The 15,409-nt window shown below is 43.1% G+C and overlaps 1 protein-coding gene across 2 annotated transcripts in view; it reads right to left on the reverse strand.

Moving 5' to 3' along the window:
* Positions 1-15,409, reverse strand: part of SLC12A1 (solute carrier family 12 member 1) — a 48,318-nt gene that overhangs the window by 24,280 nt on the left and 8,629 nt on the right. For both annotated transcript variants that reach the window (XM_070953782.1, XM_070953781.1), the window contains exons 5-13: positions 13,505-13,644; positions 11,805-11,915; positions 11,113-11,224; positions 10,459-10,586; positions 9,304-9,388; positions 7,482-7,633; positions 4,771-4,878; positions 2,764-2,887; positions 216-317 (exon numbers count right to left, since the gene is read on the reverse strand). In XM_070953782.1, the coding sequence (XP_070809883.1) occupies positions 216-317; positions 2,764-2,887; positions 4,771-4,878; positions 7,482-7,633; positions 9,304-9,388; positions 10,459-10,586; positions 11,113-11,224; positions 11,805-11,915; positions 13,505-13,644 (1,062 nt within the window). The remainder of the gene's footprint in view (positions 1-215; positions 318-2,763; positions 2,888-4,770; positions 4,879-7,481; positions 7,634-9,303; positions 9,389-10,458; positions 10,587-11,112; positions 11,225-11,804; positions 11,916-13,504; positions 13,645-15,409) is intronic.

Raw genomic sequence — 15,409 nt, forward strand, 5'->3', positions numbered from 1 at the left:
CGCACAATATAACAGGCAAGCCACCAAGGAGTAAAGCACAGTTGTTCTTCGGCTTGTTATGCAAGATTTGCAGTCCTCGGATCCCCTTAATGTTAAAAGTCCCGATTCCTGCTTAAGCCTCTTGGAATTATTTGCTGTTGGACGAGGTCTAAAAAAAAAAGTGAGTTCCCAGATACCCTCTAGATGCGAGTGAAAATCCGCAATGAAAAACAAACCTGGAGATTTTGCATACGACGCGTGGAAACAAGAGAAATTGATGAGCGCGTAGGAAGCCAGGAAGAAGTTGGAGATGATAGGAGCGATGGTATTCAGCTCGGCTATAAAACAAAACAAAATGACAAAATATTTGGGTGATGGATTGTGTCTACGAAGGGAGAGGGGATGTGATGGATTGCGTTATATTTTGTATTTTGTTCGTGTTGCGTTTGGACTCGTGGATCATTTCAAAGCCAGGTATAAATAAAATTAACCTGATTTAACTTTGGTCACAGAAATACTTCATTAAAGTATCCAGGCAGCCCTCGACTTAACGACCGCAATCGAGGCCCAAAATTTCTGCAGCTAAGCGACTTAACTTGGTTAAGTTCTCTTTGCTCCATTTTACAACCTTTCTTGACACTGTTGTTAAGTGAATCACTGCAATTGTTAAGTTAGTAACACCGCATTTCCTTTTTTTGGGGGGGGGGGGTCAGAAGGTCACAAAAAGTGAACACATGACCCTGGAACATTATGACTGTCATAAATATGAATCAGTTGCCAAGCGTCTGAATTTTAATCGTGTGGCCATAGGAACGCTGCGACGGTTGTAAGTGTGAAAACAGCCATGTTTTTTCAGTGATGTTGTCACTTCGGTTACTAAACAAACTGTTATAAGTGGAGGACTACCTGTAATCGTTTCTTAAAAAAAAGAAAAGATAACAAAAATGATCAAACATTTCTTCTTTGTCTTCTTCTTCTTCTCTTTAGAATGGAGTAGATGCCAAAACCAAAAAGCTTGTATTGTAAAAAGTGACAAATCTTTGTGTGTATTCCAAATAGGAAATCACAAAGGAATTTTAAACAGCGTAAGATGAAAGAAAGGATGATCAAATGGGAATGTTCCTAGCAGAAATCTCTCGGGGATCAGAAATCTCTCTGTGAACCTATTATGAAAGCAGGTAGAATACACTGTGCTGGTGGTTTGCAACAGCACACCTTTGATTTTTGCAGACATTTGAAAAGAAAAGAAAAAAAGAAAACAGACTTCACGCTAAAATTGAAAGACCCCGAAGAAGATGACTTCAAAAAGCAGTGGGTAGATTTCTTAAGGAACTGAGCAAGATGCATATGTACTACGTGAGTATCTGCAGCCAAATCTTTTGGAAGAGCAAAGCTTTCATTGAGTCAACCACTCTCATACTATTGTGGCCTGTCGGCCGCCAACTCCTCCAACAGCCGAATCAGAGGAGGAGGAGGAGGAGGCGTGGGAGTCAGAGCCAGCATGAGGGCAACCTGAGAGCTCCGAGAGGGAAGAGGGAATGGAGCTGGCAGAGAGAGAGAGACAGAGGTGGAGCCTGGGCCGTCCGTCAGCCCTCAGATGGAGAGTCAATAGCCCCCAGGTCTGGAGGTGGCTGATGAGGAAGAGGAGGAACAGCAGCTGGGTCCAGTGCCTGACACTTGGATGCGCAGAAGGCAGAGGAGAGGAGAGCAGTGGAAATCTATGGGCCGGTCCTTGGGATGGAAGAGCCACGGCTGCTAGTGAACCCCCACCCTAGTTCTGGGGATAAAAGGCAGGGGACGGAGATGAATAGATGTGGCAGACAACTATTCATCTTCTGGCCAGCCGGACTTGTTAGCATGCGGTGAGAGAGAAACTTTTTGCCAGGGCTGCTGGCGCTCCTAATAAAGGAATCATCGATTTAAATACAGAGGGTTTGTCGTGTTTGGGGAGCTGGATCAGAACACATACCTTGTGCAACCATGATGCCCCATGCTTAACCATCATGGCTTGAGTGACACAAGGCAAGACACAAGGCACAAGCGTTAACACATTAGCCTGATACTTAAACTTGGTCACTCAGTCATTCAGTGAATGACATATTTTCTTTTAAAAATTTATTTATTACATTTATAGGCCACCCATCTCACTATCTAAAGTGATTCTGGGCAGCTTTTGATTTGGTCCCTGCTGTTTTAGTCACTTTAGGGAGGTGGTGGTTCAGTGGCTAAGACGCTGAGCTTATCGATCGAAAGGTCGGCAGTTCAGCGGTTCGAATCCCTAGTGCCGTGTAACGGGGTGAGCTCCCGTGACTTGTCCCAGCTTCTGCCAACCTAGCAGTTCGAAAGCACGTAAAAATGCAAGTAGAAAAATAGGGACCACCTTTGGTGGGAGGGTAACGCGTTTGATGTTTAGTCATGCCGGCCACATGACCATGGAGACGTCTTCGGACAGCGCTGGCTCTTCGGCTTTGAAACGGAGAGGAGCACTGCCCCCTAGAGTTGGGAACGACTAGCACATATGTGCGAGGGGAACCTTTACCTTACTAGAAGTTTACATCATCTAATTTTTGTTGATCAGAATTTAGATGGGCTTTTTATGATACATTTCCATCAGAATTATTGTTTCTTCATTTTCCTGGTCACTTGGTTGAGTCGGGCGGCTATAGAAATGGAATAAATAAAACTAAATTTTAAAAAAAATGTGTTCGGGGATATTTTAGACCTAGACTGTTGTATGTCTTCCCATTGCAAACACCAAGCCAGCACTCGCTGAGTTGTACCCACCAATCAGAATGAAGGCCAGAGCAATGAAGAAAGTCAGAATGTATCCTCGGATGGGTTCGTTATTTTTCCCATATCCTTTGGCAAAAAAGTGGAGCGCTCGATAGATGTTATCCTTGCAGAGAGCCTGTCAAAAGAGCAAATTCTGGTTAAGAAATCTAATTCTAAGTTTCTTGGTCTTTTTCTTATTGTCAGAAGACTATAAGCCCTTCACTGTAAGAGATGTACCCTGTTTCCCCCCAAAAATAAGACTCAACTGTGAAATAAGCCTAGCATGCTTTTTTCCCAGGACGCTTGTTGTCAGCTATGGAAGCCATAATAGCACCAGATGCTTCCCCGCTGCCAACTTCTTGCGCTTGGGAAAGTGGGAGGGTGGGGATTTAGAGGAGTGATTGTAGTTAGACATAATAGCATCCTTCCCTTCGGTCAAGGTCACGGTGTTTCTGCATCTGGAGGAGGAGTGGTTGCAGGGATGGCTCAAGTTGGGACGGATGGTGATTGGGCCATGTGACAGACTGATGGGTGCAGGGGCTGGATTTGGGGTTTTGATTTACTGAGAGGAAAACTGGAACCTTCAGACTTGGGTTTTCCCAGATGTGCCAGTTTACCTTCTCTAATAAATGGAACTTTGAGAAAATGCCTGCCTCAGAGTTTTTACTTGGAGTTGGGGACTTTTTGGAACGCTGACACTGGTAATATAAGCCCAACTCAAAAAATAAGCCCCAGTTAAGATTGTCAGCCAGACGTATTTCCCTGAAAATAAGACCTACCCGGAAAATAAGCCCTAATGCATCTTTTGGAGCAAAAAATAATATAAGACCTGGTCTTTTTACGTGGGTATCATTAAAGTCTTGGTTTTTACATCATTATGAATGGGAAATTGCTTAGCACATCCTCTTCTCACATTAATCTGATAACATTGGGAGCACAGAGACCCTGTGAGGGCATATGAAAGATGTTATAACTCCATCTGAACCCTTATGTGGGATACTTGGCTTGTTCGTGTAATCTTGTGACCGGTGTTACCTCCCCCATCTTTTCAGACATCCCATCATACTCCAGAAAGTAGCATTTCTGTAGTATGGTAGTCCTCGGCTTACAACCACAACCGAGTCCCACATTTCTGTTGCTAAGCGAGACAGTTGTTAAGTGAGTTTTGCCCCATTTTATAACTTTTCTTCCCACGGCTGTAAAGTGAATCCCTGCAGTTGTTAAATTAGTCATGTGGTTGTTAAGTGAATTTGGCTTCCCCCTTGACTTTGCTTGTCAGAAAGTTGTAAAAGGGAATTAAACTTCCCTGGGACACAACTGTCATAAATACGAGTTAGTTGCCAAGCATCTGAATGTTAATCACATGGAATGATTGTAAGTGTGAAAAACCGTCATAAGTCATTTTTTTTTTCAGCACTGTTGTAACTTTGGACGGTCACTAAAACGAACGGTTGTAAGTAGAGGACTACCTGTAGTGGCTTGCAGGGAAGAGTGTGGGCGAGGAGAACATCTACTCAAACAACAGAGAAGAAAAGCCCTTTGAGTTGTTAAGCGATGCTAGATATTTCCTCCAGCCCATTTTTTTAAAACCTCTCAAATGTATATCTTGCAAGGCGTGCTAACCTAAAAGTGATGGGACCTGCAACTGTTGTGTTTGAGACACACACACACATACCTGTTGCATTTTATCCTGTTGTATTTGAGATACACACCCTGGCTGATCAACTGGTCAGCATGGGCATGGCTAACAAATTGTAGAGATAAGGGAAAAGATACAAAACATGTTTGGCCCGGGGTAAAATTAACTTCCCTTCCCTACCAGTTCGCAAATGAGCATGTGCTACCGTCCGCACATGTGCAAAGCCTTCTGTACATGCACAGAGGTTTAAAATCATTGCAAAAAAGCAACATCATGACATCCGCGTGGGTGGGCGGAGCCTCCCACAGCCACCGCTACCACTTCACCCGAGCCTGATAGAACCAGTTGAATTCCACCCCTGGTTTGGCCTCTGACTGTACCTGGAAAACCTTTGGCGCGCTCACAAGCGAAGCTAATGCCGAGGACAGCGTAGCAGAAAATATCCCAGCGGTAATTAAGGGGCCAAATCCTGAAACCATGCTCATCACCTTTGGGAAGGAAAAATACATACATATATATATATATAATAAAAGCAAGCCATTAAATCTGTACAAGTTGTCTATAAACCGAATTTGCAAATCCCTCCGGATTGTTAAATTTATAACCACGTGCATTGTTATTCTGGCTCTTCTCTATTATCTTTTAAGTCATCCATTAACGGCTTGTCAGGGAGACTCCTTCAGCACAGCAAATTACTTTTTGTTGTCCAAAAAAAAAAAGAAAAAAGAAAAACTAGTTTGCTCATCATAGAGAAGATTGTTCTTTAATTGAATCGTGTTTTGTTCCTTTTGAAGCCAAAGGCATCATTTTTTATTTCTTCTGCAAATGATGACTTTCCGAAGAGACTCGTATTAGGAACAAGAGGCCGTAAAAAGCAAGGGACGTATGGCTTAAGGAGGAAGCAATCTTTGAATCGGGAAAAGAGAATTTGCGTGTGTAACAATCTCCAATCCAGGCATGTATGTAAATAGATATGTTATTGTATCGTCTACTTAAGAAAAGTTCTATCAACAATTTCATTGAACTAGCATCTGGGAAAGTTACCGCAGAGCCTAGATAACGAAGAGAGACCTTTCGTGGGACATTTCATTGATGGAAATATAAATCATCGATAAATTGTATGTATTTCCAGTAGATTCTGTAACCCAACAAGACAGACACAGACTTCAGAGGATAATTAGAACTGCAGAAAAAACAATGGCTACCAACCTGCCTTCCATCGAGGACCTGTATACTGCAGGAGTCAAAAAGAGGGCTGGGAAAATATTTACAGACCCCTCGCATCCTGCACATAAACTGTTTCAACTCCTACCCTCAAAACGACGCTATAGAGCACTGCACACCAGAACAACTAGACACAAGAACAGTTTTTTCCCAAACGCCATTACTCTGCTAAACAACTAATTCCCTCAACACTGTCAAACTATTCACTAAGGCTGCATTACTATTAATCTTCTCATCGTTCCTATCACCCATCTCCTCCCACTTATGACTGCATGACTGTAACTGTTGCTGTATCCTTACGATCTATATTGATTGTTTCCTAGTATGATTTGATTGCTTATTTGTATCCTATGACTATCATTAAGTGTTGTACCTTATGATTCTTGATGAACGTATCTTTTCTTTTATGTACACTGAGAGCCTATGCACCAAGACAAATTCCTTGTGTGTCCAATCACACTTGGCCAATAAAGAATTCTATTCTATTCTATTCTATTCTATTCTATTCTATTCTATTCTATTCTATTCTATTCTATTCTATTCTATTCTATGTACACTTGTAAAAAATAGTGTCTAAAAGAGTAAATGTCCAAGTTCCCACAATCTTTCATGGTGTGGGTTGATTAAACGTTTTCTATCACTTAGCATTTAATTGGACTGTGCATTTTGCAAATTAATTACTCCAGTTTAAAGTTTTGATGGAGTTCCAGTTTAGGTCATGAACTGTAGGAAGTCCATATTCTCATTCCGTTCATTTAACAAAATGTTATTTTGCAGAAACTTAGGAACACAAACAGACTTATCCCTGGTTAAACTATTGTCTGTTGCCTAATAGAAGATCCTCTTAAAAAGGACTTTTCCTATTTCTGTTGATCTTAATTGGAGCTATGAGGTGCAAGCTATGTATGAAACTTTTCATGTGGAAAACTTATGCTGTCCTGAGATGTCTCGCTCCTTAAAGCCATAGTTCATGATCATACTTTCCTCCTCATTTGGATGAGGAGGAAAGTAAAATATAGTTTGGGTACACTCCAGTGGTGGGTTTCAATTTTTTTTTACTACCGGTTCTGTGGGTGTGGCTTGGTGAGCGTGGCATGGCTTGGTGGGCATGGCAAGGGAAGGATACTGTAAAATCTCCATTCCCTCCCCAATCCAGGGGAAGGATACTGCAAAATCCCCATTTCCTCCCCACTCCAGGGGAAGGATACTGCAAAATCCCCATTTCCTCCCAATCAGCTGGGACTTGGGAGGCAGATAATAGATGGGGGCGGGGCCAGTCAGAATTTTTACTACCAGTTCTCCGAACTACTCAAAATTTCCGCTACCGGTTCTCCAAAACTGGTCAGAACCTGCTGAAACCCACCTCTGATACACTCTATCAAAGCTCTTTCATTTCGGAATACTCCCACCAAGGCTGACAAGGCAAGTCACTTGTATATAAATGGAGAACAAACTTCACTCTCTCCTAGCACTGATGATGTTACTTAGCTGGGTAAGGAAATGCCTGCAAGAAAACAACCAAGCTCAGAGACTATCAAGAACCCCACAGTCCTCTTCTTCCTCCACTCCACAAAACCCATTCCCTTCTAGCACTGATGATGTTACCTAATTGGGTAATGAAATGCCTGCAAGAAAACCAAGCTCAGAGGCTACCAAGCACCCCATTCTTTCATTTCACTTTGCATGCATATGTAACTACTCCACCCTCTGGCTCTAGACTCAGTAGAAGTCTTGAAAAGTCAACCGATAGCCACTATGTGCCGTACGCTTATGTGAATAGTAGTTCACGCTATTATGTACACTACACAGTATAACACACAGACAGACACGCAGTTATACAAATTGGATAATTAGCATGCTTTTGAACCTGGAAATTATTCATCAGCCCATAATCACATGTCTGGATTTTACAGCTGGAGAAATCGTAGCCCAGGGCACAAGCCGATGATCCGTTGCAATTCATTCCGGATACCACGGTATCGTTGACATTCCCTGTAGCATCGCGCACGACGCAAGCAGCTGTGGAAATAACAGGGTATGATTACTTCTCTTCCTTCTGACAACATGATAATATCGCTGGGCTCCTTTATATTTCAGCTGGCCGATGTTCTACGTGCATTTCTGCCTGTTATCCCGAGGCCGTGTAGGTTGGAAATAATGGGGCCATTGGTTAAAATTATTTAATGGTTCTACTGATTTTACTGCAATAGTAAGATTCAAATCCTGGCGCTTCCAGTTCGCTATCGGGAGCGGGCGGGTGCGCGAGCTTGCTTTGCAAGTGCGCAGCACTTTTGCGCATGCACAGAGCGTTTTTGATGACGTCTTGGCTGGTGGGTGGAGCCTGAACTGAGGCGAACCGGTAGCAAGCCAACCGTGGTTTACTGTCCGATTTAACAAACGAGAACGTACAAAAAATGTGCCGCTGAAAACAGATTAAACCTAAAGCGCCTTACTTAATATGAGAATAAGTCAGTAGAGACCCAACCACACCTCGAACAATAATAAAGCATTGTTGATAAAGTAGAGCAGGGCTCCCCAAACTCTTTAATTCATAAAGTTCCTGATTGTTTATCAATCCCCAAGCATTTATCATATAAAAACAATTTCACAAATATTACTTTAATTGTTGCCGCGAACAGTAACAACAACCTGGACTCCCATCCTTCCACATCCTTCCACTTTGAAAAACTCTGAAGTAGAGGAAACCGTGCCTCTGTAGCAGGGGTGGGTTCTACTTGCCTTTACTATCGGTTTGCAACGGGATCACGTATGCGCGCTCGCTTCACTCGCCCGCACATCTTGTTTCTGTGCATGCGCAGAAGCTTCTGTGTGTGTGTAGATCGCGGATGACATCCGGGGTGGTGGGCGGGGCCTCCCGCCTGTTTTACTACCGGTTCTTGCGAACTGGTCCAAACTGGGGGCAACCCACCACTGCTCTGTAGTAGGGCTTACATGTCACCAAAATTGGGGGTATTTTTGTTTGGTGTTTCTGCTTATTGGCAGGGAATCAAATAAATTAGAATTCTGAAATGCACTAGGGGGCGGTATATTACGCCTAAGTGTTTTCTTGCCACCGCTGTTAAGTGAATCACTGCAGTTGTTAAGTTAGTAACGTGGTTGTTAAGTGAACCCTGGCCTCCCCATTGACTTTACTTATCAGAAGGTTGCAAAAGGGGATTGTGTAACCTTGGGACAATTCAGAGGTGAAATCCTACTGGTTCGCACCAGTTTGGGCGAACCGGTAGTGATAAAAACTACCGGTTCGGGCTAACTGGTTTCTCCGAACTGGTATTTCCGACGATCAGCTGTGCCGCATGATTTAAAATAGCTAGAAAGCAGGAAATCCTGCTGTGAAATTTCCGAAAGATGCCCTAATTAATTCATGAGCCATGAGCCAAACTTCAAAAGAAATACAGTCATTTATTAGGAGCACCATTTCGGCAATATTTGGATGCAGTTAGAACTAATCCCACATAGATTTATGTTCCCCTATGACCCTGTCTCTTCCCTCCTCCCTGGCCATGTCATAAATCACATTCTCCAATTAACCATTCCCCTTTTTTTTATTGTCGTAATTTCGGACAGTCATTAAAAGAACAGTGACTACCTGTAATGAGATTGATAGCTGTTAAGGATTTTAAAATACGTTGACAGTAGCACTCTGAACTTGAGTGAGGATATCTTCTTACCTGCACAGAGTGCAACTCCGATGTAAGCAATAGTTGTGAGCAGAATGGCAAGCATTGTTCCTTTTGGTATAGCATCTTGTGGATCCTGGAATATTACAGTAAAAAAAATAATAATTATGGTGATTGTAGCCATGGCCAGAACAGAAGAGAAGGTTAGGAGAAAGACAAGATTGAATGTAATGCAATTTACATTTAATTCGAATGTTTACTTTTCAGCTATTTAATCCCTTTACTCTTCAGTTGGCTTCTCGTTGTAACATGGTGGTAATTTTTAGAAGAGCTTTGAGCCAGATTCAGAATTTTTGGTGGACACTTATGGCTAGGGGTGGGCTTCAAAAAATTTAGCAAGGGGTTCTCTGCCCGATTGCTGGGTGGGCGTGGCCTTGGTGTGCATCCCTCCCCAGGCTCCGGGGGCTTTTTTTGAGCCTCCGGGAGGGTGAAAACGGCCTCCCCGGGCTCTGGAGGCCCTCTGGAGGCTGGAAAGGGGTCCATTTCTGGCCTTCCTGAACTTCCGGTAGACCCGTTTTTTGCCCTCCCTGAGCCTCCACTCATGCTCTGCACTTACCTGCACCCAAAACGGACTGTGTGGGGACTCCTGGAGGGGCGGGGTGGATAGGCTGGGCCAGCCAGGAGTGGTATTTGGGTTCTCCGAACTGCACAGAATCTTAGCTAGAGGTTCTCCCAAACCCCTGCTCATGGCATTGGAGACACTGGTTCTGCACCTCTAGTTCAGATGTTGGACTCCAAATCCCATCATCCTTTACTATTATTATAATGGATTGGGAGCTCAACCATGTCTGGATGTCCACAGATTCCCTACCTCTACAATCGAGTCCTGACTGTTGAAAAGCAAGAAAGGAACGTAAACTAATAAATTAGCTAAAAGGATGGAACGACATCCCAAAGTTTTTCTCCAGTGACAGCTACTAATTATACCCTTGACAAGTTCTTGCAAAAAGCATTTTCCCAATCGATAGGAAATGTTCTCCTTGCAGATAGGATTTCTTTGAAACTTGCTCTTTGTTTCAGTGTTAAAAAATATTTTTTTTAATATTCAACGCTGCTGCTGTTTCCCCAAAGGACCTTAGGTTATCTAAGGCTACATTTTCACGACAGGTGTTGTGCTGTTATGGTTAACTGTTCCAAGGTACACACCTCTAAGTCTCCAGAGATGTTGGCTCCTGCCAGAATGCCAGTGGCTGCTGGGAAAAAAATGGCAAACACCGAGAAAAAACCTTCATCCCCTCGGAATTCTGGCCCGAAGTTCTCTGTAAATATGGATGCTGCAACCAAGCATACAAGAAATAAGGAAAGGTGTGAACATTTCAAGTTGTGCCAGAGATCTTAAACGTGGTGACTGACTTTATATTTCCCTCCCTCTCTTCTACCAACTGCTTCACCAAAATCCGTTCTAGAGAATAACAGAGTTGGAAGGGACCTTGGAGATCTTCTAGTCTAACCCTCTGCTCAAGCAGGAGACCCTAAACCAGTGATGGTTAACCTTTTTGGTGCTGAGTGCCCAAAGCATGAAGGTGGGGCGAATACACATGTGCGCCCGAATCCCCAAAATGCAATGCGAGCTCCCCCCGTGCATGTGCCCCACCTCCACGCATCTTATCCGACGTAACTTTGAACTGTCACTAAGCAATCGGTCATAAGTCAAGGACTTATCCTCTAACTGCTTGCTTTTCTTATTGCTATTTGCAGCAGCTCTCCCCTGCAGCTTGCCACTTCGTAATAATACGAGTCTTGTTTAGCATGACAGATTTTTCACATCCGAAGCCCTGTAGCACTAGAAGAAGCACTTGCCTTGGTAATTGAAAAAACCTCTCGCCCTCTTTTCTGCATGGCTAGGAATAACAGTCCCAATGAAAAAATTTACGATGGCGATCAGAAGTATAATTAGAAGAATCACTTGGGCCTGCAAGGAAAGAGACAGAACATTTTTTTTTATCATAGATTTATTTGAAATAATTCTTTAAGATAAAGGTTCCCCTCGCACATAGGTGCTAGTCGTTCCCGACTCTAGGGGGCGGTGCTCATCTCCGTTTCAAAGCTGAAGAGCCAGTTCTGTCTGAAGACATCTCTGTGGTCATGTGGCCGGCATGACTCAACACCAAAGGCGCACGGAATGCTGTTACCTTCCCACCAAAGGTGGTCCCTATTTTTCTACTTGCATTTTTTACCTGCTTTCGAACTGCTAGGTTGGCAGAAGCTGGGACAAGTAACGGGAGCTCACTCTGTTAGGTGGCACTAGGGATTCGAACTGGTGAACTGCCGACCTTTCGGTCGACAAGCTCAGCATCTTAGCCACTGAGCCACCATGTCCCTTTATATAATATAAAGTAAATATAGTATATAGGCCCTGACTAAATAAATATATACACCCAAGTAAAAGTTAAATGAGAATAAATGGTCAGATGCAACAATATAATCCTCTACAAGACAGAATGGCCAAATATTTGAGTTTTTCTAAACTCTTATCCTTAAAAAAAAATTACCTTTGCTTCCCATTCCATACCAGCCACCGAAATACCCAACAGAATTACAACGGTGATGACGCCAATTATCCTGATGTCATTGGTGACATCAACCATTAAGGCATTACTGTTCTGGAAAAAAAAAACCAGCGATAAGTGATTATTAAGAATATATTTTCTGTAAGACGGTTCAAGTAGCCTTGTAAAATACCAGGGAATTTTGTGGGTAATGAGTTTTGAATTTTGCATTTTGTATCCTGCCTGGACCTCATCCGTCAAGGTTATCAGCTACCTAATTAGAGCCCTAGTTTCCTTTAGTAGACATAGTCCTTGACTTATAACAGTTAGTTTTGTTCTGACCTAGGCTGCCTTAGAAAGTATACAGCACAAACTTAGTCCCGGCACCTCTTTAATTCACACGGCTGTGAATTATTGTCATTCCCAGTCCGAAAGGCTTCTCAAACAGTCTTGCTTGGGAATGTTTACAAACACTCAACTTATCTCCCTGGGAATGCTGCCAGAGAACTAATTGTCACATGCAGGACAAGGCCAAACTTAGCACAGAGTCAAACAGAACTTTTATACAGCTTTTACCGACCAGATGAACTGATTGCTTCCTGCAAAAGCTCACATCCCATTCGCTTCTCTTTTATGTCTTATGGGAGGGGCCAATCATCTCCAAGCCTTACTCCCAAGTCGACCCTGTTTTCTTAATTGTTCCTGTCTCCTGGCAGTTCTGTGCATGCGCACACTGGGAACAGGCTCCCGCTGTTCTTCTGCCTCGCTGATGTCAGACTCCTGAGACTCCGGAGGCAGCAAAGAACTACAAGATGGCCTTGGCCCCCACTCTGCCTCCGATTCAGAGCCAACGTCCGAGCCTTCCCCAGACTCCAGGACTGGCCCACATTCCTCCCCAACCTCCTCACTGTCTGAATCTGCTGCCAGCTCTGCTGGCCGCTGGCGGGCCACAACAAGTTTAGTGACCATTCAAAGTTACAACGGCACTGAAAAAAGTGTCTTATGGCCATTTTTCACACTTATGACCACTGCAGCATCCCCAGGGTCACATGATCAAAATTCAGATTCTTGGCAACTGCTTCATATTTATGACGGGGGGGGGTTATGTGATCCGCTTTTGTGACCTTCTGACCAGCAATGGGGGAGCCAGGTTCACATCACAACCATGTTACTAATTTAACAAATTACTTAACAACTGTGGCAAGAAAAGTGATAAACGGGGACAAACTCACTTAACAAAGGTTTCCCTTAGCAACATAAATTTTGGGGCTCAATTGTGGTCGTCGCTCGAGGGCTACCTGTAGTTTTTTTTTTTTTTTAAACTTTTACAGTACTTTATAAGAAACATTTCTTTGATCCACTGGTAAGAAATCCAAACTTTACAAATTAATAGACTAAACAATGTGGTGAAGGAACTCCAATTGGTGAACTTGTATTTTATGAGACTCCTGATAGTTATGGTACAAAAAAACAAAAAATGGATCAGGTTTCCTTAAATTCAGCCCAGTGGTAGGTTGTCCCCGGTTCAGACCGGTTTTCAAGAACCGGTAGTAAAACCGGCGGGAGGCCCCGCCCACCACCCCGGATGTCATCATCGGCGATTTGCGCATGCAGATCGTTCTGAAACTATCCTGTTGCGAACCGGTAGTAAAGGTAAGTAGAACCCACCGCTGATTCAGCCGTATCCAAATAAGGATGCTCACCTTGAGAAGTTCCACAACTGTTTCTGCAAAGCCAACCACGTACATGGCCACTGCCACAGCGTTGGCGAAGGCAAAGATGAGACCAATGGAACCCCCGAATTCAGGACCTAAGCTCCGTGAGATGAGGTAATAAGCTCCACCTGTCAGCATGACAAAGACTTGTATCATCCTATGGACAAACCTGCGTGTGATCTTACATTTTCCTAGGACAGGATATCATCTTCTTTTAACGACTCCATAATCCCTTGCAGGGTGGAGTCTGGGCAACCGATGGAGCTAGTAGAGTGTTTTAATGGCTGGATGCCCTTCCTGTTGCCAATGCGGAGTTTTGTTCAGAAGATCTATTCTCAGTGTGCCCAGAGAGAGAGAAATATCTGCCTCTACCTAGGATCGAACTCACAGCCTCCTGATTGTGAGGCAAGAGCTCCACCTCTAGGCCACCGCATCACTCTTTCCTTGGACAGTATATGATCCAAGGAAAACCCAAGGTTTTTTGCCTAAACTGAAGCATGCAGAACTAGTTCTATACAGATTGGTCCTCGACTTACAACCATTTCTTTAATGACCGTTTGAATCGACAACAGCCCTGAAAAAAGTGATTTATGATCATTTTCCATATATGACCCCGTGGTATCCCCGTGGTCACGTGATCAAAATTTGGACACTTTGCAACCGGCTCCTATTTATGACGGCTGCCGTGTCCTGGGGTCCTGTGATTCCCCCTTTGCAACCGTCTGAAAAAGTCAGTGGGGAAGCCGGATTCACTTAACAACCGTGTTACTAACTGAGCAACTGCAGCAATTCACTTAAGAACGGGGGCATGAAAGGTTTAAAAATGGGGCAAAACTTATCATCTGTCTCACTTAGCCATGGAAATTTCGGGATCAGTTGTGGTTGTAATTCGAGGATTCCTTTACAGTGAATGTGACTACCTTCTTCCCCTAAAATAAGACATCCCCTGATAATAAGTTTTTTAGTTTTTTAGCTTTTAATTTGTCAATGGGTTTTAATTTGAATTGTTTTAAATTTGGGCCAAAGTATGTAATTCTTTTAATAATTTTAAATTTTGTATTGGTATGCGTTTTAGTTTTGGCTGTGCACTGCCCTGAGTCCACTAGGAGAAGGGCGGTATACAAATTGAATAAAATAATAAAATAAATAATAATAAGCCCAATTGGGCTTTTGACGCATGCACTAAAATAAGCCCCCCCCCGAAAATATTTAAATGCACGTGCAGCCAGTCCCTGCCATTTCCTCTGGTTTCCTCCACATGTCCCAATATAATAAGATCTCCCCGAAAATAAGGCCAAGTGCTTATTTCGGGGTTCAAAAAAATATAAGACAGGGTCTTATTTTCGGGGAAACATGGTAGGATATCGTCTGCTATGGCGTTACAAAGCAATATTTTGTGTTATGAGATGCGTTATGGATTCTTCTAAAAACAAAAGCTGAAAGTTAGCAACGTCTGTTAAGGTTTTGTTTCATTCTACCAAGCCTTTTTAAAAGTTTTTTTAAAAGTTATTTTAATTTGAACTTATTCCATATAACGCATAAAGAGCTTGAAATGAATGGGAACATATGTCAAAACATAGGAAAGCTGTCCTGCCTTCTCGAGGTGGCTCTGTAGAATTTCCCTACGTAAATTGTTCACAATATTCTCTTTCTATTCAGTAGAATTACCACGCTAGTTTTAAAAACACAAAGAGATGAGATAGAAACGAATTCTCTCCGAGTCTGCAGGAGGACCATCTCCTGTGCAAATCCTCCGTTTGCAATGTGCCAGATCAGATTCTTTGGATTTCATGAAGTACAGTGTTGAAAAACTTTTAAAGAAAGTCGTAGCCACTCAGGATTTAAATGCTTGAGCATCTTCTTTAAACTGGTGCCCACTTGGTTCATGCTGAT

The sequence above is a fragment of the Pituophis catenifer genome, unplaced genomic scaffold, assembly GCF_029215685.1.
Source record: "Pituophis catenifer annectens isolate HBS135680 unplaced genomic scaffold, rPitCat1.0.hap2 SCAF_14, whole genome shotgun sequence".
Classification (NCBI taxonomy): domain Eukaryota; kingdom Metazoa; phylum Chordata; class Lepidosauria; order Squamata; family Colubridae; genus Pituophis; species Pituophis catenifer.